Raw genomic sequence first — 26,696 nt, 5'->3', positions numbered from 1 at the left:
ATTGTTTGTATAAAGTAATAGTTAATTTTTGCAATAAAAAAAACATTTTTTACAATTAACACGTCGGGTGTGATGGATTCCATCCACTAATCTACTGAACAAACAAACTCAGTCAATTCAAAGAAATGTAAAATACAATTAAAATACAATAAATACAATACTTTTCCGTTGGTCATTAAACAAGCTAATTCCCAGCGATTCCCAGGCCTCTTAATCCCGACTAAATGAACTAATCTGCAAATTTTCATAAAAATTCTTCCTCTTATCCTCCATCTGCTCTCATTTGACTAGTATTTGCATTTGGACTCAAACTCAAATACTAGTAGATTTATTTTTTAATGTTGCTCGGAAATTTCCGAGGCTATTCTGCCTGATAGAATGGTATTCGAGAACAATATTGTATGGAAGACAATCCACCTTGCACTTAAAAAAGGTTACACTTGATTTGGATAGTCAGGGTTGATGCTCAACTCAGTATAAAATGACCAGAAGTTCACTGTGAATTGAATCAATGTTCATACTTAACTTAGTACCAAGGTGTCCAAACGGTTAATATCAGTTTTAAAATGTACTCAGTGGTAACTCCAACAATCTTAGGCATTTCACCAAATCTACATCACACTTTTTGACCAGTATAAGGTTTAGGTGTTGGTTTGATGTGGTTAAGGTCAGAGTGAGCGTATGGAATTGTTATTACCAAAGCAAAAATCATCCAGATGCCATAGATTTAGGGAGGGAGACAAGTTGATACTTAAGTAACCTTAACTCAATTGCAACAAAGATTAACTGATAGTCAATTTATACCAGATTGGGTTTTAACATTGGATATAAGGGGTGTCACGATCCCGAAATCGAAAAATCAATCGAAATGAGCATTCAATTTTGAACTTCAAAATCATAAGCAGGTTCGCGATTCTCCCCGTATTTTTTGGGTAATGTTGTCCGACATGGATCTTGACCGCCACGACAAAATAAATGTGATCGCTAATGTAACGTTATCTGGGAAAAAAAAAAGCGTAGTGTATGGGACTGAAGCTCGAGCCGCAGCTTAAGCTGCAGGTGCCAAAGTTTGCAGCTTGTGGGTTCTAATAATTTTAAGAAAAGGTGCTCTGATTCAATAAAAGATGATGGATTTTACAATATGTTCACTTGATGTGTCCACTTGAGATGGCAGAACACAGAACAGGCAGCTTATGAGAAGTGCAGGTAGGCACTGGTTCACGCTCCATAAGAGTAGTTAACGTTATGTATAGGATTTGGATTGTCATATCAAAGATAAGATAATAATATTAAACGGAACATGATGTTTTTATAGGAAAAACAAGTCTGATTAAGAAATAACATACAGAGCGGACAGGACAGCAGAGAGAAGAGGAGAAGAGCACTTGTAGTTTGCTGAAAAGTCTCTTTCGGCTTCCAAGCATTTATTTTATCTATGAAATTGTATGAAATATTTTGTTTATATTTATTCCACTACAAAAAATAACATTATAATGATTTCATGTGAATGGACTCAAAGTTACTTATAGTTTTTCTTTGTGTTTTTTCTTTACTCATGACTCAATAATCTAACAATGGCATAGCCGTCAGTGCTGAAAAAAATACATACGTTTAAATCAAAAATCGAATCAAATCGTGACCTTAAAATGGAAAGTCAAATCGAATCGTGGATTTGGAGACTGTTTTATTATTAATAAAGCAAGAATGAATATAAGCAGTCTATTGGATCAATGAAGGCTGTATGAAGATTTTCTCTTTCTCAGTGCATGGCTGGCAGCTTATGAGCATCCAGTGGTGGACAAGATCAACCAGAGGATAGAGGACATCACAGGCTTGGATGTCACCACCGCAGAGGAGCTACAGGTAACCACAAAAAAAAAAAAAAAAAAACACTTGTCCCAGGAGCCATGTTAGATGGAATCTTAGAGCGTTTTTGAACTTGGGCGTTGTATGGGCAAGTATCTGGCTATGCGTTACAGTGGGGCAAAAAAGTATTTAGTCAGCCACCAATTGTGCAAGTTCTCCCACTTAAAAAGATGAGAGAGGTCTGTTATTTTCATCAAAGGTATACCTCAACTATGAGAGACAAAATGAGAAAAAAAATCCAGAAAATCACATTGTCTGATTTTTAAAGAATTGATTTGCAAATTATGGCGGAAAATAAGTATTTGGTCAATAACAAAAGTTAATCTCAATTCTTTGTTATATACCCTTTGTTTGCAATGACAGAGGTTTTCTGTAAGTCTTCACAAGGTTTTCACACACTGTTGCTGGTATTTTGGCCCATTCCTCCATGCAGATCTCCTCTAGAGCAGTGATGTTTTGGGGCTGTTGCTGGGCAACACGGACTTTCAACTCCCTCCAAAGATTTTCTATGGGGTTGAGATGTGGAGACTGGCTAGGCCACTCCAGGACCTTGAAATGCTTCTTATGAAGCCACTCCGTTGCCCGGGCGGTGTGTTCGGGATCATTGTCGTGCTGAAAGACCCAGCCACGTTTCATCTTCAATGCCCTTGCTGATGGAAGGAGGTTTTCACTCAAAATCTCACGATACATGTCCCCATTCATTCTTTCCTTTTACACGGATCGACCAGTCGTCCTGGTCCCCTTGGGGAAAAAGAGCCCCAAAGCATGATGTTTCCACCCCCATGCTTCACAGTAGGTATGGTGTTCTTTGGATGCAACTCAGCTTTCTTTCTCCTCCAAACACGACAAGTTGAGTTTTTACCAAAAAGTTCTATTTTGGTTTCATCTGACCATATTACATTCTCCCAATCCTCTTCTGGATCATCCAAATGTTCTCTAGCAAACTTCAGACGGGCCTGGACATGTACTGGCTTAAGCAGGGGGACACGTCTGGCACTGCAGGATTTGAGTCCCTGGCGGCGTAGTGTGTTACTGATGGTAGCCTTTGTTACTTTGGTCCCAGCTCTCTGCAGGTCATTCACTAGGTCCCCCCGTGTGGCACTGGGATGTTTGCTCACCGTTCTTGTGATCATTTTGATCCCACGGGGTGAGATCTTGCGTGGAGCCCCAGATGGAGGGAGATTATCAGTGGTCTTGTATGTCTTCCATTTTCTAATAAATCCTCCCACAGTTGATTTCTTCCCAACAAGCTGCTGACCTATTGCAGATTCAGTCTTCCCAGCCTGGTGCAGGTCTACAATTTTGTTTCTGGTGTCCTTTGACAGCTCTTTGGTTTTGGCCATAGTGGAGTTTGGAGTGTGACTGTTTGAGGTTGTGGACAGGTGTCTTTTATACTGAAAACGAGTTCAAACAGGTGCCATTAATACAGGTAACGAGTGGAGGACAGAGGAGCCTCTTAAAGAAAAAGTTACAGGTCTGTGAAAGCCAGTAATCTTGCTTGTTTGTAGGTGACCAAATACTTATTTTACCGAGGAATTTACCAATTAATTCATTAAAAATCCTACAATGTGATTTCCTGGATTCTTTCCCCCCATTCCGTCTCTCGTAGTCGAAGTGTACCTATGATGAAAATTACAGGCCTCTCTCATCTTTTTAAGTGGGAGAACTTGCACAATTGGTGGCTGACTAAATACTTTTTTGCCCCACTGTATGTATCAGGATAGACAGGGGTCAAGTCATCACGACAGGGATAGACTAAAAGACAACAAATATACATTTACCATTTGCAGAGGCATGTCAAATGCTTGAGGTGGTGACCAACTGTTGCTAAACTCGCAATCAACCATTTAAACGCTTTTGTCCAAAATGAGTTACAATGTTTGTGGTTTGTATTTACATTATTTTAGTGTTCTTTAGTGCTTGTACTTCAAAACCTGCCTCTATAGAATTAATTGTTTTTATACAAGTTTGGCGAAAATAATAAACTTAATTCTCCTGCTTGGCAAGGCTATATTATATACTGAATGCCATGCCAATGATGTCAAATAATACAAAAACTTCTCTTAACCAATAAAATAATGACAAAATGATGTTTATTTATTTATGACCATTTTGTATTCACAATCTTTCATCAGTGTGTTATTGACGTGTGTCTGTTCACAGGTTGCTAATTATGGTGTGGGAGGACAATACGAGCCTCACTTTGACTTTGGACGGGTAAACCAGCTTCTCTCATTCAAATCTTGTCAGTAAAGAATGAACTGCATGACTTGAGTACATGTGTGTTTGTGGATGTGTTGTGTATTTGTAGGGCTGCCCCCTGAATGTTGACAGGTCGAATCATCAGTCGGAAACCCGTCAGTCGACTGAGATTCTTCAAGTCGAGCAGTCGTTTTTTGTTTTTTTTTGTCAGTCAGTATGCATTACAATAACAGGATAAAATGGATAGAAGCTTACAAAATGCACAGGGATAACATTTCAATGAGTAATTATAAATAAGGGGAATAATAAATATATTTTTATATGTGTGAATTGTCTGTGTTCGGACACAGATGTGAACACTGCTCTCCGTGCACCCCGATCACCGTGCCCCATTCCTCCAAATAAAACAACTAAAAACAGTGTTGGGATGGGGCACAGAGGAATGGGACATGACCCGTAGACTCCTTAAGATTTTTTTTGTGCGCATAATGCGTCGAGAGGGGGCCATCAGGGAGAAAGTCCCGTAAAAAGTTTCCCCCTTATGCACAATTTCGTTCCATACCATTCATACCATACGCACTTGTTTAATTCCATAAGGAAATGTTAAATAAAATAACCAACATCTAAAATAAAAACACTATTTCGGCACGCCAATCACAGGCACCCCATCGCTGGCCCACACATTGCTAGTGTGCCCTATTTATTTATATTCATTGGACGTAAAGGTTTATGGTGCGCTATTTACACGTCAAGTTTCTAAACAATCTGTGGTTCTGTACGAAAGCCTCTTAAAGGAAAACTTGACCACTGATAATTTGGACATTCAGTAAATGCTGGCAGTCGATGGTAAAAATCATAACCACGTTCTCCTTCTCAGGAAGCCCATCTCACAGAAACCCCATGTACAGGAGCGTAAGCATGTGGTTCTCAACAGCAAATCCCCAAGGCTACATTGTCAGCGAGTAGCTATAGTTCCTCTACGCCAGATGAAGCACAACTATGAATCTAAATAGTAAATCCATCTAACTATGACCACAGTGCCATAGTTAGATGGCAATGGACTAGGGCTGCACGATTATGGCTGAAGTGATAGTCACGATTATTTTTCTCAATATTGTGATGATTATTCATCCATTTTGGGGAACACAATTATTGTATTGCACTTTGTAAGTCAACAGAAAACTGCTTTTACTATAATAATGTATTTTATAAACCTAGAAATAAATAAAACTCAAATGTGACACACTTCAGCGAAAGCCTTATTGTCGGGCATTTCTAAAATCTCCACGAGCCGCAAAATTAGTTTAAAAAAGCTTTCTAGAAGGAAAATTATATTTTTCCAGATTCATGTTCCTTTGTGTTTTTCTATCTCAACTTATTTTCAAAACCAAGTTAGATTTATAAATAGTAGATAAATGTTAAACCGTCTATTTAAATATTCCCATTAGCTTACATGGGGAAACACTTACCGAGACGCTGAACAGCACAATCGATGGTTACTGTTAAAGCGACCATCCATATTCCATGTGAAGTCACAATGTGAAACCCTTTTGATAGAGTTTAACCTTTAAATCTTAAGTTGAATCTTACATTTAATGTACAAATCTTTGGATCAAAACATGACTTTCTTCACATGAATTCAGTCTTAAGCCTATATAAATTACTGAGTGGTGTTTTCAGGAACCTCCAACACAGAGACACAGGCAGAGATGTTGCAAACACACCGGTTTATTGTAGAGTGTGGCAAGATAACAACAAGAAAATAACAAGCTGGGAGCAGATGGACATGTCATGACAGAGGCTCTCCCCTTGTGTGTGGGGATGGGTGATTTATCTGCTGTTTGTTGATTGCTCTGGCGAGCAACCGGTGTACAGCCACCTCTGATCCTGGGCCCAATTACCTAGATCTAAGGCAGGTGTGGCTGCCTAAACCACACCACAAAAAACAAAGCCTGGACTCTGAAACATGGTTCCCTTACCTAAAATGACCAGACTCTTGATGTAGGGTTCCTATACCTAAAATGACTTGACTTTGACATAGGGTTCTCATACTTAAACATAATAGAAGACCGGACTCTGAAACAGGGTTCCCATACCTCAAACAAACAAAAATGTCCAACAAAACAGAAACACACCCACACCAAATAAAAATAATTCAGGTCAGTCACACCTGTAGGTTTTTTGCAAGAAATAAAACCGCCCATCTCCCCCCGCCTCCGGCCCCCATGAGCACCGACGTTATATGTAACTGTTTCCCCATCGAGATCTGTTTCCCCCTAGCCCGGCCCCCGTTCAAACAAGCAAGGGAAGCTCAAGTTCACAAAAAAATATCTGATGGAGGGAAAACGCATCCTTACAGCTGAGAATGTTACTGGTTCCCCCTTTGTTCAATAAATAAGGAAGCTCACACATATGTCAAATTAATACTACTGACTTGTTTCCCCACAACAGGTAAGTCCTGTGATTTTCAGCCTGATATCCCTAAATTTGTCCATTATAGTTGGGGAAACACAAGGATTTCCTTACAATTTCACATTTTCATTAAACACTTTAAATCAAAATAACCAAACAAACAATTATTTTACCTTATTATATTTATTGAAGACTTAGAGAAGTTGCGTATGCGTAAATGGAGACTCAAATATGCATCTCCTCTCCGCTTGAGTGCCTGTTTCCTGTGTTTGTGATGTCATTAACACAATATCTTTTGTGAATCTGATGCTGAGCCGGTGCAGATAGCAGACAAATTGAAAAAAGAAATTGTCCCCGGCTACAATCAATTTATTGTGGAGGCCAATATCGACATTGAAATGAATATCCGATTAATTGTGCAACCCAACAATGGACATCCCTTCATCAGTTCTGATAACTAGCTGTCATTAGCAACTGTGCTAGCCTCCTCGGTACAAAAGATACATTTCTTGGGTTTCCATGGATTTGGGTTTCCATTCCACAGCATTACACATTACAGAGATATTTACCCAGTAGTATATTTGACTGGATATGTTCATTACCAATAAGTATGGAACTTTTACCGGTCTGCTTTGTATTTCTTGAGTGAGAAATGTCATGACTATTTCACAAGACAACAGGGGCTTATTACAGGAAATTAAAAATAAATACATTATGCATGAGTTAATTGTCTTTGCTCTTTTGTTTTGGTTTTGCAGAAGGACGAGCCTGACGCCTTTAAGGAGCTGGGTACAGGAAACCGCATCGCCACTTGGCTGCTTTACGTCAGTAACTCCTTTGTTACAATACTGTCAATTGAAAAGGGTATATGATAGAATCTAATTGACCTGAAACTTGTGGGAATGCCGGACGTTCAGGAGACTGAATTGTTTGGTTGACAGAAACATGATCGTGCATGAAAAGTTTCCTAAATCCAAAGTTTTATTTGAACCCCAAAGTTATGTAAAACATGAATATTCCAACTCTAGGGATGTGAAACATATACATTACTTTGACAGAAACTCACTTTACTCCGTGATTAAAGCAACACCATGTAACTTTTTTTTTTCCTTAAAGTACCTGTACCTGTACCTGTTCGCGGTAAGGGGGTGTGGCCATTGCGAACATTAGTGTAGTGAATACTGACATACTGCAGGAACGAGACTGAGACTGAGAACACTGAGATGTATATAGTGTATATAGTATATATTGTGTATATAGTGTATATAGTATATTTAGTGTATAGAGTGTATATATAGTATATAAATTGTATATAGTGTATATAGCAAATATAGTATATATAATGTATATACTAAAATGTAAAATGACTAAAATGTAAAAATGTAAATGTATACAGTTATGGATGTGGTGAGGGAGGACATGCAGGCGGTTGGTGTAAGGGAGGAAGATGCACAGAACAGAGGGTATTGGAGACAGATGATCCGCTGTGGCGACCCCAAACGGGAGCAGCTGAAAGGAGAAGAAGATAGTATATATAGCATATATAGCGAATATAGTATATATAGTGTATATTTGAGGAATCGCCACCTTTCCGCGGTGGAGGGGTTTGTGTGTCCCTGTGACCCTGGGAGCTGTGTTGGGTCTCCCACGGCAGAGTGGTCCTTGGGGAGGGACCAGACAAAGAGCGATTCAAAGGACCCCAATGAAAAAACACCAAAGGCAATATAGTACCTCGCCCGGAAGAGGGAAACCGGGGCCCTCTCTTGGAGCCAGACCTGGGAGGGGAGCTCGCCGGCGAGCGTCTGGTGGCCAGGCCTTGACCCATGGGGCTCGGCCGGGCATAACCCAAAGAAACATCATGGAGCCGCCACCCTGTGGGCCCGCCACATGCGGGGATAGGCGTCGGGGTCGGGTGCAATGCCAGCCAGTCGGCGGGCAAAGGCGGGGGCCCTGGGCCTACTGATCCTCGGCATTGCAGACTACAGTGGTACTTTGACTTACGAGTTTAATTCGTTCCGTGACAGAGCTCGTAATTCAATCTGCTTGTATAGCAAATCAATTTTTCCCATTGAAATTAATTGAAATTTATAAATAACAAATATTGTATAAAAACATAATAAAACACAATAAAAGAGAATGTGTAGATCAGATGCCTTCTCGCAGATGATACCCTCCGTCACGCTATCTCCTGCGAGCTGCTTCTCCATCAACCACACCAACAGCAGATTCTCCATCTTTTCATGGACAGCGGTCCGCAGCTTAGACATTATTTTAACGCCCTTATCCGCGTAATAGCTTTTATCGCCTCCTTCTGCTTCAGTATGGTACATCGTGGAAGTACTATGCTCGTACTGCCTCGCCAATTCCATCACATGCACACCTCGCTCATGTTTTTCTATTATTTTCCACTTGAACTCAATGGACATCATCCGCTTCTTCTTCTCAGCACTTACTTTAAAATTGGCAAAATAACTGCACAAAAAGTAAAAATCATGAGGACAAAACACAAAAGAGATGCTCCCATGCTCCGGTAACCACGTGAAGTGAAGGAGTGAGACGCGGGATGCTGGCCGCATTCACTCGCCACGCCCACCAGTGGCGGTGCACCTGAAGCTCGCTCCTCGTAACTCAAATATTTGCTCGCAAATCAATACAAAAAATCGCCGGAACGATGGCTCGTAACTCGGAAAACTCGTATGTTAGTGCGCTCGTAACTCAAGGTACCACTGTAGGGGTAGGAGCCGGTACTGCGGGGAAGGAGCCGGAGCTGGTGCGGGAGGTGGAGCAGTCCAACTAGATTTACAAGTACATCTCATAAAATTAGAATATCATGAAAAAGTTAAATATTTGTTGTCACTCATTTCAGAAAGTGAAACTCATATATTAAGAAGAAACAGAAGAAACAGTCTTTAATTGTCACACGACACTCCACAACACATGCTTGCACACACACACGCACATGCTTGATGGTGGCCGGTGAAATGGCTCCTCTGCTTTTGACCCATCCTGGCTTGTCCTTCCTCCGGGGGCACAGCCAGGAGCAGTGGGCAGCATACGTGGACGCGCCCGGGGACCAGGTGATAATTGTCCATCGCTGGTCAGACGATGATGGGTGCATGTTTTTGGTGGGGGTCCTTACTGACGTGAGGTGGAGGAAACCCCATGTGAACACGGGGAGAACATGCAAACTCCACACAGAAAGGCTCCTGTTTTTTTTTTTGGAAGATAACCCGCCGGAGCACGGTGCCAACAGCGCCCCAGGCGGGAATCGAACCCAGGACCTTCTTGCTGTGAGGCAGCAGTGCAATGCACTGCGCCACCGTGCCACATTATATAGATTCATTACACGCAGAGTGAAATACCCCATAGAGAATCTATGGGGTATTGTCAGGAGGAAGATGAGAGACACCAGACCCAACAATGCAGATGACCTGAAGGCTGCTATCAAAGCAACCTGGGTTTCCATTACACCTGAGCAGTGCCACAGGCTGATCGCCTCCATGCCACGCCGCACTGATGCAGTAATTCATGCAAAAGGAGGCCCAACCAAGTATTGAGTGCATAGAAATGAACATACTTTTCAGAAGCCTGACATTTCTGTTTAAAATATCCTTTTTCTTATTGATCTTATGGAATATTATAATTTTCTGAGACACTGAATTTTGGGTTTTCATTATCTATAGCCACAATCATCAAAATTTCAAGAAATAAAGGCTTGAAATATTTCACTCTATGAGTAATGAATCTATATAATATATGGGTTTCACTTTCTGAAATGAGTGACAAAAAAGATTGAACTTTTTCATGATATTCTAATTTTACGAGATGTACCTGTAGTTGGGCTCACCTCTACGCACAGCACTGGCTCTGGAACCAAACTCTGGAGAGGGGCTGGACTCTCTCCTTTTCTGGAGTTGCCCAGGGTGAGAGGCGCCTGGAAGGAAGGAACCTCGCCTGGAAGGAACTTGAATGGGGTGATTGGGAGGAACGGCCTGCCTGATCTGAATCCGAGTGGTGCTTTATTAGTGGACTTCTGTGCTAGTCATGGATTGGCCATAACGAACACCATGTTCGAGCGTAGGGTGGCTCATAAGTGTACGTGGTACCAGACCACCTTAGGTCAAAGATCGATGATCGACTTTGTGGTCGTGTCATCAGATCTGCGGGCCGTATGTCTTGGAAACTTGGGTGAAGAGAGGAGCAGAGCTCTCAAATAATCACCACCTGGTGGTGAGTTGGATCAGATGGCGGGGGAGGCTGCCAGACAGACCTGGTAAACCCAAAAGTGTAGTGAGGGTGAACTGGGAATACCTGGTGGATGCCCCTGTCCATGAGGTCTTCAATTTACCACCTCCGGAAGAATTTTTCGTGCATCCCGGGGGAGGTTGGGGACATGGAATCCGAGTGGGCCATTCAGCCAACCTCCATTGCAGAGGCGGCTGCTAGGAGCTGTGGTCGGAAGGCAGTCGGTGCCTGTCATGGCGGTAACCCAAGAACCCGTTGGTGCACACCAGTGGTGAAGGAAGCCGTCAAGCTGAAGAAGGAGGCCTTTCGGGCTTGGCTGGCCCAGGGGTCTCACGAGGCAGCGGACAGGTACCGGCAGGCTACAAGGGCTGCGGCTTCGGCGGTCACTGAAGCAAAAACCCGGGTGTGGGAGGAGTTCGGGGAGGCTATGGAGAAGGACTTTCGGTTGGCTTCAAGGCGGCAACTCAGAAAGGGAAAGCAGGGCTTGGCTCAGGCTGTGTTCAGCCGGGGAGGAGAAATGCTGACCCGGACTGGGGATATTGTCAGGTAGTGGAAAGAGCACTTTGAGGAACTCCTCAACCCGACCAATACGTCCTCAGGGGAAGAGGCAGAGTCTGAAGACTCGGGGGAAGTTACGTCCATATGCCTGGCAGAGGTCTCTGAGGCAGTTACAAAGCTCCTCGGGGGCAAGGCGCAGGGGGTGGATGAGATTTGCCCTGAGATGCTGAAGGCTCTGGACATTGTTGGGCTGTCTTGGTTGACACGTCTCTTCAGTGTCGCGTGGATGTTGGGTAAAGTACCTGTGGAGTGGCAGACCGGGGTGGTGGTTCCCTTTTTAAATAAGGGGGACTGGAGGGTGTGCTCTAATTATAGGGGTATCACACTACTCAGCCTCCCCGGGAAAGTTCACTCCAGGGTGCTGGAAAGGAGGCTCGGGCCAATTGTCGAACCTCAGATTCAGGAGGATCAATGCGGATTCCGTCCTGGACGTGGAACAGTGGACCAGCTCTTTACCCTTGCAGGGGGGGTCGTGGGAGTTTGCCCATCCAGTCTACATGTATTTTGTGGACCTGAAGAAGGCTTTCGACTGTGTCCCTCGGGGGATCCTGTGGGGGGTACTGAGGGAGTATGGGGTACCGGGGCCGTTGGTACGAGTCATCCGGGCCTTGTACAACCAAAGTGAGAGCTGTGTTCGTATTCTCGGCATTAAGTCAAACACGTTTTCAGTGGGTGTTGGACTCTGCCAAGGTTGCCCCTTGTCCCCGATTCTGTTTTGATATTCATGAGGTTGAGGTGAGGAGAGTGTCTGGTTTGGGAACCTCAGAGTTGCCAGTTGTAGGGAACCTCTGCTTTTTATGGATGATGTGGTTTTGTTGGCTTCATCAGACCGTGACCTCCAGCACGCACTGGGGTGGTTTGCAGCCGAGTGTGAAGTGGTCCGGATGAGAGTCAGCACCTCCAAGTCTGAGGCCATGGTTGTAGGCTGTGTACAATACAGACTGGTAGGATAGCTGGTCGTAAGTCCGAACGGTTGTTAAACAGGTAGGGTGTTAAGTAAGTAGTACCTGTAAATAAAATTTGGTACAAAATCATGGAGAAAAAATAAAAGCCTCTGAGATGCTCGGGGCGTGTCCGCTGAGGAAGCTGAAACCACGCCCAATCGCATTAACCTCGTAATAGTATATAAACGTTCACATTGGAGTAACTTCCATGTCTAAATATTCAGCTGAACCCAGTCCTGTGTGTCTAGTTGCTCACCTCAAAGCGCCGCTAGGGGACTGCGGGGCTGGGAGGCGGAGAGGAGAATCTTTGCTGTGCATCTCGCTGTGCGACATCGCGGGACAACTCCAAGGGGAACCACGGGATCGGGTTGGCATGAGTTCAGTCTCCCTGAAGGCGCCTTTTACTCCGGGAGTTTATTCCCAAAACAGCATTTCAACCTAAACTCGAACGCGCATTATAGTAAAGTTAGTATTTTTAGAGCTTATTGTGCGCAATCACCGTGTGTCATGAAATTTCATTGCATATATGTATGACCGTATGTATATGTACAGTATTTGACAAATAACCTCTTGAATCTTGAATCTAAGCTTAGCTTAATTTAGGTTAGCCTATTTCACCACTGATGCTCCATTTCAGACCTTGTGTTTATGTAGTGTTGGGGGGACACGCAAAGTATGACCTTGTATACGTCATCGGGTCACAATTTAGCCCCACCCAAAAAATCCGGACCACAAAAATGGTGTGTAACTCCACAATTCAAGACTACCTCGTTCAGTCTTTCCACATGTTTTCAGCAGTTACTTTCTAACATGTATAATGTGTTAAGAAACTGAATTCACTGAATTCACTGAATCCCCTGAATTCTCTTTACTTTAAAATAACAGCTTCAAAATCATTTTGATGGTACACTGACTTGTAATATGGAGAATGGCACCTCTTTCATCCCCACCCACACCCCCCCAATGCCTGTTCTTGCACTATATAACTTTGGTGTTCAGGTACGAAACCCTGGAGAAGTGTTACGCTTTACAGCACTAGGTCACTTGCTTGATGTTTGGCTCCAGTAATTACGTTTTTTTTGGGGGGGGGGGTTTTGCCTGATAAAATTAACTTTAAAAATAACAACACGATAAATTATAATTTGCCAGCCAAAATGTCCGGTAATAATGCTCAATCAAAACGTAGCCGCTCCACCTCCTGGACTGCGATACGATATGAGGGGGTTAACGACATATATTTCAAATAGACAACCTTAAACATTTAACCTAAACATTCCTTGATAAGTAATGCTGACTGTACTCTTTTTGTAGAAGTCTTATTTTCTTTTTTGTTCCACTACCTGTAGTTAGATGCAACATCAAATGTTACTTGCGATGTTTCTCCACCACATGTTGCAGATGAGTGACGTCCCTTCCGGAGGCTCTACAGTCTTCACAGATGTAGGTGCTGCTGTACGCCCCAAAAAGGTACCGCGCATTACTCCCTCAGCCATGCAAATGACCGTACACACACCAGAAGCCATCGCTGTTGTTTCTAGGCATTCCTGTTCAACTCACCATGAGTAGTTGCCATAGCAGCGTACTGTATAAACAGATTAATCTGCACATAGCTGCATTTATTTATTTGATATTGTGTGCATATATATATTTATTTTTAAGTGGCCCCGTTATATTTTATATTTATTCATAAAATATAAGATTAAATACATAAATTTATACAACATTAACAAATTAAGTACCGCCGCTACCCCTTCAACACTCCTGTGCCTCTTTCTCTTTCCCCCTTCTGCATGTGTCTGTACGATTTAATTTTTCATTTTCTCTTGCAGTCTTCAACGAATGATCAAAAAAATAATACAATAACAAAACATTGCAACCTTTCTACTGCAACTCTCTTTGTGGATGTATACGTGTGTAAAGGCACATATAGTAGTCTAAATTATACTATTTTTTTTATATACCTGGGGGATTAACTTCTCAAAAAATGTGTTCTGACCATATGCTTTGTGATGTATGACACAAGGTAATACTGTACATGGAAAATGTTTTTAATCAAACTATATCGATTTATAGGGGCGTTGTCAGTGTTGGAAACATCTTGTCAAACAGACATCTCCACGTGTACTTTACTTCAACAGAGATCAAACTTGGACTTTCACATTTTTACTTCTGTGCGTGTAATAAATCTCACCAGGGATCCAAACTACCTCCCAAATCTTCTTCCCTACATGATTTTTTAAAATGACATATCTGTAAATCAATAGCGTAGCGTTACATAATAAAGTACAGGGAAACTGGCTACTGCAACAATAGGCTGCTTCCTTTGGGAACAAAGGTTTTGTAGGAACCAAAGTCAATGGTTTGTTCAGGGTTCATTAGCGTACATATCAGCAGAAATACATAATTGCTGCCCTGCGTCACAGCATAAAGTTGAACTCCGCTCAACTTTCTCCCGTCGCTCCTGGTCGCCACCTCCCATTGGAAATGGATGACTTCCGGCCGCTTTGTCACTGCGTGTTGTTTCTCGTCTGAGCGTACGGTTGTGGCGCTAACTATTTACTCCGGAGGTCACAATATTGACATTTTGATGGTATGACTTTAATTTGAGGAAATTTCCTAATTTGTTATGGGATAATTGTTTGATGTGACACTACGGAGGGAAACAAATCAGTCTCACTTTTTATTATTTCTAATGCAATTGTGTTATATTTGCAATGTTATTTTGGTGCTATAAATAAAATGTGTACGCCTGGTCTTAGATAAGTAACAAATAAGGAGTAGGAGGTGCATTTTTTAAATTGTATCTGCTTTTTGAAACCAAGATGATAATAATAGGGTGGAACCAGATACGTCGGCTTTTCCTATTTTTTTATTTTTTTACTTTTTTTCACACAAACGTTATTAAATCTCGTTAGCCGCCGTATTCAAGGCAAATCGCTAAGGGTGTGATAGCATTATCCATGTTTATGTGCCCATATAAATACATTAAAAAAAATATTAGGTTTTAGATTTTCCTGTTAAAAAACACTAGTGCTCAGTGTCCTCTGTAGTAACATTGTAATAACACTGTGTACTTTTTGTCTTCTCCAGGGCTCGGCAGTGTTCTGGTACAATCTCTACGCCAGTGGCGAAGGAGACTACAGGACAAGGCACGCCGCTTGCCCCGTTCTGGTGGGCAACAAGTGGGGTGAGTCAATTTCATACCGGCAGGGGACGTCCCAACAATGTCCTCCCATTCACCTCCCCATGTGCACGACGAATTCCAAAACGGCAGAGCGCACGATTCCTTTTTTTATGACCTCACTTATAACATCGGAAAATATTTGCAGCGTTGTAACGGAATCCCTCACCTCATGTTCCTCAGAAACATGACCGCCATGGATCCTCACAGAAAAATTCCCATACATTTATACAAATGTCAAAAGAAATTAAGAAATAATGTCAACTTTGCTTTGTCCTTATTGGAGAGATACAAACTCATTGAAAGCCCTTAGATTTTATTTGAAATAGTCTCTACGAACGCTGTAGCAGCAATAGGTTGCGGGACGATAAATGTATGTAGAAGTAATTGTATATTAAACTTTTAAATAACTTCACATCCTGAACACGGTCTTGGATAAAACTAGCTGGAAACAACTGCAAGACAGAATTCGGGGGGGGGGGTGTTGTTCTTTAAGAGTAGAGCGCATTAAAGTACTGCTGTTTTCTGTGAAAATCTCTACAATTAGGTAATTGGACACGTAAGAAATAGACCATGAAGTGAAATCACACCCGCATCAGTTAACCTAACCCCCCCCGCCCCAACCCCACAGTGTCCAACAAGTGGATCCATGAGCGTGGGCAGGAGTTCCGGAGGCGCTGCAACCTGACGGAGACGGCCTGACCTCTCTCTCCACCCTCCACCATAACCTCCCTGCCCTCCAATCCAGGACAGAGCTCTGCGCCCCACCATGCACACGTGGTCCCACACATCTATTTTTATCTCTAGTGTGCGTCCGCGTGTCTCATGGACTGACACATTGTTGGGCCTGTTGGGTGTGTCTTAAGTGGTTTCGACGATGCCTTCCGTTGTGGGTTTTTGCACACTCTTTCTTTATAACCCCCCGACACACGCACACACACACACACACAGCACTCCCTCTGCCACAACCTTTTGGGAAACAGAACAAAAAGGTGTCGCTGCACTACCAACGAACCTACTGCTGTCAATCACTTTGGCTCACCACAGAACGATCTGTTTTCCGTCATTTTGAATTGTGTATCTTTTTCTTTTGCCTGTGTTGTACCACATTTCTCACTTTATGCCACATTGCATTTATTCTACTCAAACTTGAGAAAATGCCTCTTTTGTTATTTTGCCAAAACCACACTCGGGTCACTGATATGACGTGTTTCTCAAACCTCCAACCATTCTAGTAGGTGGCTAGACCCCGATCTGCAAACAGCTTCCGCGTGATGGGATTTAGACTTAGATTCTACTACTACTAGTACTATTAAAGTTACAGAGATAACCCTGAAACTATGATCAAAACAGTCATTATTGTACATTCCCCGATGGTGCTTACACCTTGTAAATGAAGTAATGGAGGGTGAGGTTTAACCACGAATCATTTTGAACCTCTTGAAGGACCCTGCGTTGAGAACCGCTGCTCTAGTCGGGCAGTTTGCTTACTTTACATCACTTTGTACCAGAATATTGTCCCTGCTGTGACTGTATTTGACACTGGACCTTGGCCTGATTCCATTGACATGAATTTCGTCATCCATAACAAAGGCAAGTTATTGACACAGGGTGATGCTTTGCTAACGGGGATATTGTACTGTGAAGTCTTCCAAACACTAAAGTAGCCTCACTAACCTGACTTTAATATTCAGTTTTAACTGGTGAACTCATCTGTGTAATACCAGTTTTGCATTTGTGTTTTTGTGCGTTGGGGAGTCTATTTCGGCCTGAAGGTCATTCACTGACTTGCTCGAGGGACAAACAACAGATGAACACGTATGACATGAATATGACACATGAAGCTAAAAAAGGCTGCTACCAACTCTGTTTCTCTTTATAACATGTGCGTCTGCCACTCTTCTGGCTGCCGCACGTGCTACTGTATTTGGACATTTTGAGTAATAGAGCTCGCAGAGGCAAATGTCACCATTGCAGAAGTCCCACTTTTCCTGCCTCACGCTTGCTTTGAAGAATCAAGTCAAGTTAAGTCATTGGACATTGCAAGCAAGCGCCTGGCAACTAGTTTTCTGAAAATGTCAGCGTTAACAGAATTGGGTTGGGTCCTCCAGAAAACCTTTTCTATAAATCGTTATAACGACAAGCGCGATGGATGGATGTTGATAAATGGATACAGGTGGACTTTAAATGACCTATTAGATTAGATCTATTAGAAACACAAAGCGGCAGGATTCTCACAAACTCCAGGCTAACAGCCAGCATCAAGTATCAAGAGCATATATGACCACTCAAACTAAAGATCTATTTCCTTCTTCCTGATAACCAAAGGCAGTGCATAATGACGCTATCCTATACACCTTTCAGATGCTGTAGGTTGAGCCTGGATGTTGAAAAAGTCATCCAGGATACTATTGCCTGGAGTGTTTGCCGGCAGTGGTACCATCGGTGGCTGTCATGATTTGTCTTTGTAGATGAAGCAGTAAGGCCCGCTGCCCTCGGCCACAGTGTCGTATTACAGATGATTTTTTTGGTGAGGAGACATGACACACTAGCGTGCATGGGGCATATCTTACGGTAACCTCTTCCCAGTGTCCGCAGAACTCTATTGCAGACCCTTCAAGTGACTTTATGTCCAAGGAGCTTGGTTAGCAGCAGCCTCACCTCATGTCACGGATGCCTCTGGCCTCAGTTGGGATGCGGTATGGTGGCACAGGCCAACAAGGGACGCCTGCAGGTAAAGGTGGAGCATATAAATACTCTTGAGCTACAGGCCGTGTTGGAATATGGTCTTGACCTACGCATCCGTGAGGTGGATAGTATTTACATTATGTGCTGCCTCTGGTTGTCGTCCAGAATTTGTAGACTGTAGTTGGATCCGTTGCTAAGAAGTTGAACGAGTGTGAAAGGGTTTGGGCTCGGATAATCATGTCACTTTTTGCTGCAGAAACCAGAGGAGTCTGGAAGAGTCGCCCCCCCCCCCAATTTCATCCATCCTCTGTAGAGGATGATCACTGTGTGGCCGTTCATGAAATACTCAAGTAATCCTGTGTAAAGACAGGAGGCCCATCATGCAGCTCCACATTTCTAGATTTTATGCAGAGAAATGTGTGGACCTTTTGACCTCTGTGTGTATGTATGTATGTAGGTATGTGTGTGTGACGGAAAAAGCTGTTTTCTTGAAATAAAATGTATCTGTTTTAAGAATACAATGTGGTTTGTATATTAATAATAGTATATTTTATACACTTTTTTTCCCCACTCACTAATACAACATAGTATATCTTTGTTTTGTTTTTTTAAGCCATTGCGGTGGAGAGCACCTTGGAAGAAGGTTTCCAAACAGCCCCTGTCTGGACGTTTTATTAAAATTCACTTAATCTGATATCCTGAAGTTGGAATAATTTGGAATTATACAAAAACTTTGTAAACCCTAAATCGTCATGTTAAGGATTTGGTATTGTACCAAGGGCGGCGATGTCCTCTGCCCAGTATCATGTCAGCGAAGACAGGCTTCTGTCCTTTTGGGGAAGTTCCTTAATGCCAGCCTGTCCTGGCTAATTCACATCAGGGTTCAGGCATGCGGTAGTCGGGCGGGTGGCTACCCCCTCTAAGACGCCCGAAGCAGCCTAACAACACGTCCACCGCCGTGTCGACAGTCGACTGGATCTCCTCCTCGGTCCTGCCCCTCAGAGGGTTAACCTCCACCAGGTCCACTGCTGATAGCAGCCCTGCCAGAAAGACATTTCCAAAGTTATTGAATACCAAGCCCAGGTTAGGGCCCTTTATTTTTTTTATGTTTTGGAAAAAGGCAAAGCAGAATTTCAGGGCTTAAACCTCTATAGCTGTACAATGGTGAGGAAATGAAACATTATTCATATGAGATCAATGGATCATCACTTTGGAATTCTCTGAACAAAGGCGGTTAGATGCCACAGCAAGCAGATTGCAAAATGTCACAAATTCAGGGTTGTTTCGTCGTTTTTGCATGGTGAGATCAAGTTAAAGTACAAACCCTGTGACCTGAGCAATGTTGGCACCGTCCACTACTCATTAAGCTACACGGAGAAAGAAATCTCTAACCTTGGAAACTTTAAAGCTGCTACCGTTGATGTCAAGCTCTGCTCATCGAGCTGCGTCCGAGCACGATCAACATAAAACTCCCCCGCCCCCCTTTCATACCTGTTTGGCAGATCAGCTCTGTGATGTAGATTCCTTCCCTGTAGGTCAGCCCACCGACTGCTGGCGTTCCCGTGGCCGGGGTCATCGAGGGGTCAATAGCGTCAATGTCATAACTCAGGTGAATGGGCTTTTTCACACTGGTAACAAATTCAAGGGGGGAGACACAGCACACCGTTTCGCACAATGATTCATCAATTTCACGTTTGGATCGTGGTGAAAAATAGATCGCTTTGACACTGATGTTGCTGGATGACAAAGAACGACTAAGATCACAAAATGGATACTAATTCAGTGTCCTAAACTTTAGCAATACTTCCCTTTGGAGAAAGAAGGTGAATGTGTGTGTGTATACATATATATATATATATATATATACACACACACTACTCACAAAAAGTTAAGGATATTCGGCTTTAGGGTGAAATTTCAGGATGAACCTAAAATGCACTATAACCTTTACAGGTGAACTCAATTTGACCTTCTCTAAACTTTTGAATGCACATTTCCTGGTTCAATTAGAATTGGTATTTAAACAGTCCTCTTTGTCATGCTGTTCACATTTTGACATCATGAGACCAAGACGACACCTAACAATCGATCAACAGTACCTCGCCATTGTGAGGCTTCAAACAGGATGTTCTCAGAGGGAAGTGGCCACTGAGCTTAGAGTGTCACAGAGTGTCATCAGCAGGTTGCAACAGAGATACAGAGAGACTGGAAGAGTCACAGAAAGGCATAGAAGTGGACGTCCTTTGGCCACATCCCACACTGATGACCGCTTCATTGTGAACAGTGCCCTGCGGAACCGGATGATGAATGCCACTCAACTCCAGGCACATTTAAGGGAGGTGAGAGGCACCCAAGTGTCACGTCAGACCATTCGAAACCGTTGACATCAGCGGACCAGTGGGCCTCAGTGTTGTTCTCATGAAAGTCGATTCACGTTGGGCAGAAATGATGGCCGCCAACGATGTTGGAGCAACAAGGAGAGCGCTAAGCATCAGCCACTGTTGTCACCAGACGAGCCTTTGGTGGTGGTGGTGTTACAGTGTGGGCAGGTGTGTCTAGTCAATACAGAACTGCCCTAGACTTTGTGAATGGTGCAGTGACAAGCCCGTACTACCTGAATAACATCATTAATCCAGTCATTGTGCCCGTGCATGAACAACACAGGCCTCATTTCATCTTCATGGACGACAACGCTCCAGCTCATCGAGGTGGCATCATTAGGGAAGGGCTGCTGGAGACTGGGGTACCTCAAATGGAGTGGCCTGCACTTTCTCCAGACCTGAATCCCATAGAAACCTATGGGATCAGCTGAGTCACCGTGTAGAGGCTCGTAACTCTGTACCCCACAACCTCAATGACCTGAGGGCCGCCCTTCAAGAAGAGTGGGGGGCCAGGCCTCAGCAGACAATAAGTCGACTTGTGAACAGCATGAGACGTCGTTGTCAAGCTGTAATTGATGCTCAAGGGCACATGACAAGTTATTGTGACATTGACATTTTTTGTTGTGGTGTACCCACCACTGTTGTTGGATTTTGTTTCAATAAATTGTTTGAGATGAGGAAATCCCGATTGCATGTTTCTACTTAAATGCCCTACTTTCATGATATAATATCACTGTAGCGTGAACTTTTTACATTTTCCATAAATTTCACCCAAAAGCCAAATATCCCTAACTTTTTGTGAGTTGTGTATATATATATATATATATAAAAGAAAGTATATATTGGAGGTTGGAGAGGTTCTTGAAGCACTTTGTTCTTCTGGAAAATCATGAGTTGAGTAAGAGTTGAAAAAAGTAGGTGCCATAAATGAGAAAGACAGCCTACCTGGAAAAGAGGTAGTCGCACGTTTCCTCCATAACCCTGGCTATGCCCAGGGAATCCACTTCTGTCATGGAGAACACTTTTATGGCCAAGTGCCTCAGGATATAACTGTTGAGTAAAACAGAAATCATGGGATTTCATTTAAACATATTAAAACATGGGTAATATGTATGTTATCAAGTGGGAATTATGATGATTGAAACTGGACTTATTACGTATTTTGTGGAAACCTACTGTTCTTCCGGGTCCACATCTCTTAAACCAATGTAAACAATGTCCTTGGCTGAAATGCAAGGCTTGATCCATGAGAAGTTTGGAAGGGTGGGAATCTGACAGTGCAAATGAAAACATTGTACAACTGGATAGGGATTCCACAATGTACAGTTGCATTATGAATTTGTGCAGCCTTGCAATTTTGATCCTGCAACACAAAGGCTGATTTCCACAATTTATTTATTTTTAAGTCAAATTTGGCCGACCGCACCGATACATTTACCTTGGACTGCAGTTCACGGAGGAGGTAGGACACGGGCTGCCCATGGACATTGCCCGTCGGAGTGGTGAGGGGCGTGTTGATGTCGGCATGGGCGTCCACCCACACCACACTCATGTCCCCTACGGCCGAGGCGTGACCGTTGATGGAGCCGATCGCTAAGCTGGACACACAAGGGTCGAACACACATCCTTTAACGAGGGACTTTAGGAGATTAGCTGTGGTGTCTCACACACACACACACACACACACACACACACACACACACACACACACACACACACACACACACACACACACACACACACACACACACCTGTGGTCTCCACCAAGCATCACAGAAGTGCGTCCAACCTTCTTGACCGCATGAACGGCCTGCGCCAGTCTCTGGTTGGCGCTGCCCACTGCTCGGGGCCTCCGCACCCGACCAACGGGCTCATCGTCGGGCACCTCTTCAAATGCAAGGTTGCCAAAGTCTTTCACATCACAACCTGCACAAAGGGGATTTACACCAATTAGGAAAACATTCCTTGTCGCAATTTTCTTTCGCTCAACTGTTTTTCTATTTTTTTGAACAGGTTGGCTAACTTGACCGCTTGCTGGAACATGGGTGTCGACAAACCCACACCTGTCCAAGCAGTTTCTAAATAATCAGACTTATAATGTGATTTCATTGAAATATGTTCAATCCGATAAAAGCCTTCATTCATGTCGGATCCTCCACCTCCACTATCAGATGAACTGTGCCTGAGTTTTACATCACAAAATACACCATGGAAAATGGGAGAGCTTATTTTTCCCAAAAACAGTGAGTAGTTTGCTCAGCTGGACATTTACCATGTTCCATGAATGAGAGTATAAAACTCCCGTTATATTGTGTTTGCAAAATGTGAAAAAATGCACATAATTCACTTATATAAAGAGATTCATTGATAGTTATGGTGATGTCCATATACGCATACATGACGTATTTAATTTAATATTATTTATTATTTAATTGTCAGATATCACTTCTAGTAGTACCATCATATAAATGTGCCGAGTTGAAAAGTCGAGCGCATCGCGGAGCCTCAATCGGACGTGGGAATACCAACACTGCGGCACGTCCCAGCTTTTTCGCGTGCGGAATACGACTCTCCATGGGAATGAATGGACTTCTAGTTTGTGCTTGTCGTTTGTGGCATGAGGTGGGAAGCACGGTCAGGACTAAGCAGAATAAGCCAGAACAAGATGATGTTGTGAATAATGTGTTTCGCATGTTTTGCATTATCCTTGTTCCTTTAACCAACAAAGTTGATCTGGGTCATTGGTCGGTCGGAATAGTCATTTCTATTGGGTCGGGAATAGAGGAGGAAGTGATGTAAATTTCGTAAGAGATGCAGAATTCTAAATGTAGCCGGATTCCTGTGTTTAGACTACTACTACTTGAATTGGATGGATGGACTACAGTACATGTGTGTCACACACACGAAGTAGTGTGTAGGGTATGGGTCAGTCGTTTATCTTTGACAGTGGTATAGGGTCAATGACAGTGAGGTGGAACACGTTGCACGTGTCTCGTCTTAACTACACAAAGCAAACATTCACCTGAAATGAAGAACCATTTGGTTTGGTCACCTCTCTCTTTTTATATATATGAATTTTGTTGATACAAAGGAATATGTTTACTGTTCATCTTTTAGGTTTATCACCAACATTTTGTTAACTGTTTACATTTTATGTTCATTTTTAGACCTATATTTAAAGTTCACATATTATGAAAAACTCACTTTTTCAATGCTAGTGCACATACAATGGGGTCTCTGATGGGCCTACTAACACACAAACTGTGAAATAAGACAACCCAGTCACTTTTTTGTGGGCTGCCGCGGTCAGAAAACATGTGATTCAAAAAGCCATTCAGTTTTGCTTCCGCCTGCTACGTCAAGTGGGGGCTCATTAGAATAACACCGCCACCAACCTGGTAAAGCAGTAAACCTGCAATAAACAAGCCAGGATGGGTCAAATGCAGAGAACTAATTTCACCGGCCACCATTCGAAGCGTGTGTGTGTGTGTGTGTGTGTGTGTGTGTGTGTGTGTGTGTGTGTGTGTGTGTGTGTGTGTGTGTGTGTGTGTGTGTGTGTGTGTGTGTGTGTGTGTGTGTGTGTGCCGTGTGACGAATAAAGAGTCGTCTTCTTCTTCTTCTGTAATACCTGTAGTAAACCTGGTAAACTTGGTACAACGCAGGATTGGCCACAAAACTGTTCCTGAAAGAGGAATCAATACCAACTGTCTGCTGTTTAAGTGACGCTACTGTGGCTGCTTTCAATTCCAGTATGAATATGAATACTGTCAACACTGACAGCCCTTGGCCTCTCCTGTTGCAGTCATATTATAATATATAATATATAATATTTAATATATCTTGCATTGTCTTACGAACACAGACTCACTAGGTAAATGTTGCTTTTTCACCGGAACCTTATACTGTTGTAAAAGCAGTATGAGGTCCTAGTAAATGACACCAAAATTTGCGGGTTTAAAAAAACAGGGTCAATGGGCGATTGACACCTTTCCCATTGCCAGGAGAAATGCCGTGTTTTTCTGGTGCGTCACGTTCCACGTCACGAACACATCGGAAAAGCGGCGTGTCATGGTTCCAGTGTGATTGGGAATAAAACAGTAGAGGAGACAGCAACTTAAACAAACAACAACATAAAACTGTAAAATTTGAAGAAAAAAAAAAAAGTATTTCGAGCTGCTCAAGAGAACCGGATCTTCAACACCCGATGGAGCCAACACTACAGTAGAAGCAGCGTCGAGCACCGGCAGTGGCGCACCCCAGCACGGATACTCCACGATAACCTTCGGCGGCGGGGAGCGGGGACCGGCGTGGGGGTTCTGCTGTGCTCCCCTCGGTGCGATCCCCACACTCACAACATTTCACGGTCCCCCATGAGGAAAAAAGTCAATAACTTCTGATTTTGGATTGTAAATGGGATATCCATCCATCCATCCATCCAACCACCATACCGCTTATGTTCGTGGGGTCGCGGGAGGGGCTGGAGCCAATCCCAGCTGTCATTGGGCGAGAGGCGGGGTACACCCTGGACACGTCGCCAGTCGATCACAGGGCCCACATACAGAGACAAACAACCATGCACGCTCACATTCACACCTACGGTCAATGGGATATGAAATGATGGAATGATACACAGATATTCCTGTATATTTATGCGCCAGTCTCCGGAATTTCAACACGCGTCGCATCGCGCAGGTAAAGGGGCCAAAATGTGCGCGTCGACCCGGGAGTCCTGTTCACGTCAGAGCCGATCGGAGGGGGAGCTGATTAAAACCCGGGTCTAAGTCCCGGGTTTTTCCGTCACCGGGTTGTGATCGGGTATCTGTGTATATGTGCAGAATACGTGAAGTTGTTGTACACCGCAGATTGAACGACATTTACTGGCTCATCAACTACACATTTGTAAAATTGTTCGGCGATTTTAATCCTTGGAACAATCTGAAAATGTGTTGAAATGAAACGCTTTTAGGCAACAGGAATGAATAGATAGAAGTATGGCCCCCATACATAGGTCCGGGTTGCCCCCAATTGTTTTATGCCAAAGATGCCCCTGTACTTTGAGCAGAGAGGGCCAGGACAGCACCTGCAGTGATCACACTGGGGAAGGGCATAAACAACATAAACCTGTCACGTATGTGTCAGTCACGTCTTTTTCTTTTTGGGAGGGGGGGGGGGGGGGGGCTAAATCGATATCATTTATAATTGCACCCAAGATGAAAAAGGGCAGGGTAGCACGCCCTAGAAGCCGGTCGGGGTCCGTCACCTTGGGCTTGGAGCTTCTGCACCAATCCTGCGGCTCGGATCAGGTCCGGGCCCCGCTCCACACCGCCTCGGGGCTGAAGCGGACCAGAAAAAACACGATGATGTGAATAATACCCACACTATAATAACAATGTCATATAAATATAATATAAACTTAACTTAATATATACTTATACCATATGAATAATAGTACAATTATATAATATATAATAACATAACAAAAAGACTGATACGAATGACCACCGCTTTAATGCGGCTCGAATGTAGAGATAAATCGATAACTTTTAATAATCCCCGCACATCAGATCATTAATTGTATCATTTAATTTCATTGTGTAAATCATGAGGGGAGGCGGTTTGATTCCCATGAACTCAGTCCCCTGCTCACCTGCCCCTTGGAGAAAGGCGCTCCGATTATTCCCACGGCGCGAGACTGGTGATGATGATGACGAGGGTGATGACGTATGAGAACGCTAAAAGCCGCCCGCGCTCGGACCGCGCATAGTCCGTTGAATGTCATGGTGATGGCGAGGTTGCGTTCCGGAGACAGATCCACTCTCTGATGAAACGAGTGTGATCGTCTCCATCGGAATATAAATACAAGCGGGGGACGGGGGCGTGTCCGTGACGTCACACACCCATGGGATCCACCAAAACTCAAAAGACAGCGTCACTCTCTCACACACACACACACACACACACACTATGATGTGGAAGGAATAGTGATCACAGAGGCTCAGCCGGAATTTAAAGATGACCAAACCACAGGGTGTCCATTAAAAACAGGCTTCAGAGGATCCCTTCTTGATATAAATGTGTGCGCGTGTCCTCTTCTTTGGCATAGAACCCAACACCCACACCTTGGGTTATGACAGCTTGAACGCTCAGCTTTATGGAGGAGGAGTTGTGATGTCACAAAGACACCAAGAAGCGTGCAACCTGGCTCTCGTCGGGGCCTTT

At 43.4% G+C, this 26,696-nt stretch overlaps 2 protein-coding genes across 2 annotated transcripts in view; one reads left to right on the top strand and one right to left on the bottom strand.

Moving 5' to 3' along the window:
- Positions 1 to 16,180, top strand: part of p4ha1a (prolyl 4-hydroxylase, alpha polypeptide I a) — a 36,907-nt gene extending 20,727 nt beyond the window's left edge. Inside the window, exons 10-15 of the mRNA XM_080021819.1 lie at positions 1,764 to 1,863; positions 4,030 to 4,083; positions 7,239 to 7,304; positions 13,626 to 13,694; positions 15,318 to 15,414; positions 16,040 to 16,180. Coding sequence (XP_079877945.1) covers positions 1,764 to 1,863; positions 4,030 to 4,083; positions 7,239 to 7,304; positions 13,626 to 13,694; positions 15,318 to 15,414; positions 16,040 to 16,110 — 457 coding nt within the window. The 3' untranslated portion in view covers positions 16,111 to 16,180. The remainder of the gene's footprint in view (positions 1 to 1,763; positions 1,864 to 4,029; positions 4,084 to 7,238; positions 7,305 to 13,625; positions 13,695 to 15,317; positions 15,415 to 16,039) is intronic.
- A 2,790-nt stretch (positions 16,181 to 18,970) lies between these two features.
- On the bottom strand, positions 18,971 to 26,273 carry arg1 (arginase 1). Its single transcript, XM_080021820.1, has 8 exons — positions 26,125 to 26,273; positions 25,738 to 25,810; positions 22,229 to 22,403; positions 21,916 to 22,075; positions 21,654 to 21,748; positions 21,423 to 21,527; positions 19,588 to 19,724; positions 18,971 to 19,136 (listed from the first exon to the last, which is right to left on the bottom strand). Exons 1-8 carry the CDS (start codon positions 26,254 to 26,256, stop codon positions 18,973 to 18,975), a joined length of 1,041 nt encoding a protein of 346 aa, XP_079877946.1. The 5' UTR covers positions 26,257 to 26,273; the 3' UTR covers positions 18,971 to 18,972.
- Between the last annotated feature and the right edge of the window lie 423 nt (positions 26,274 to 26,696).

The sequence above is a fragment of the Zeus faber genome, assembly GCF_960531495.2.
Source record: "Zeus faber genome assembly, chromosome: 20".
Taxonomy (NCBI): Eukaryota; Metazoa; Chordata; class Actinopteri; order Zeiformes; family Zeidae; genus Zeus; species Zeus faber.
Note: the sequence above shows the minus strand (reverse complement) of the source record. Positions and strands in the feature narration are given on the sequence as shown.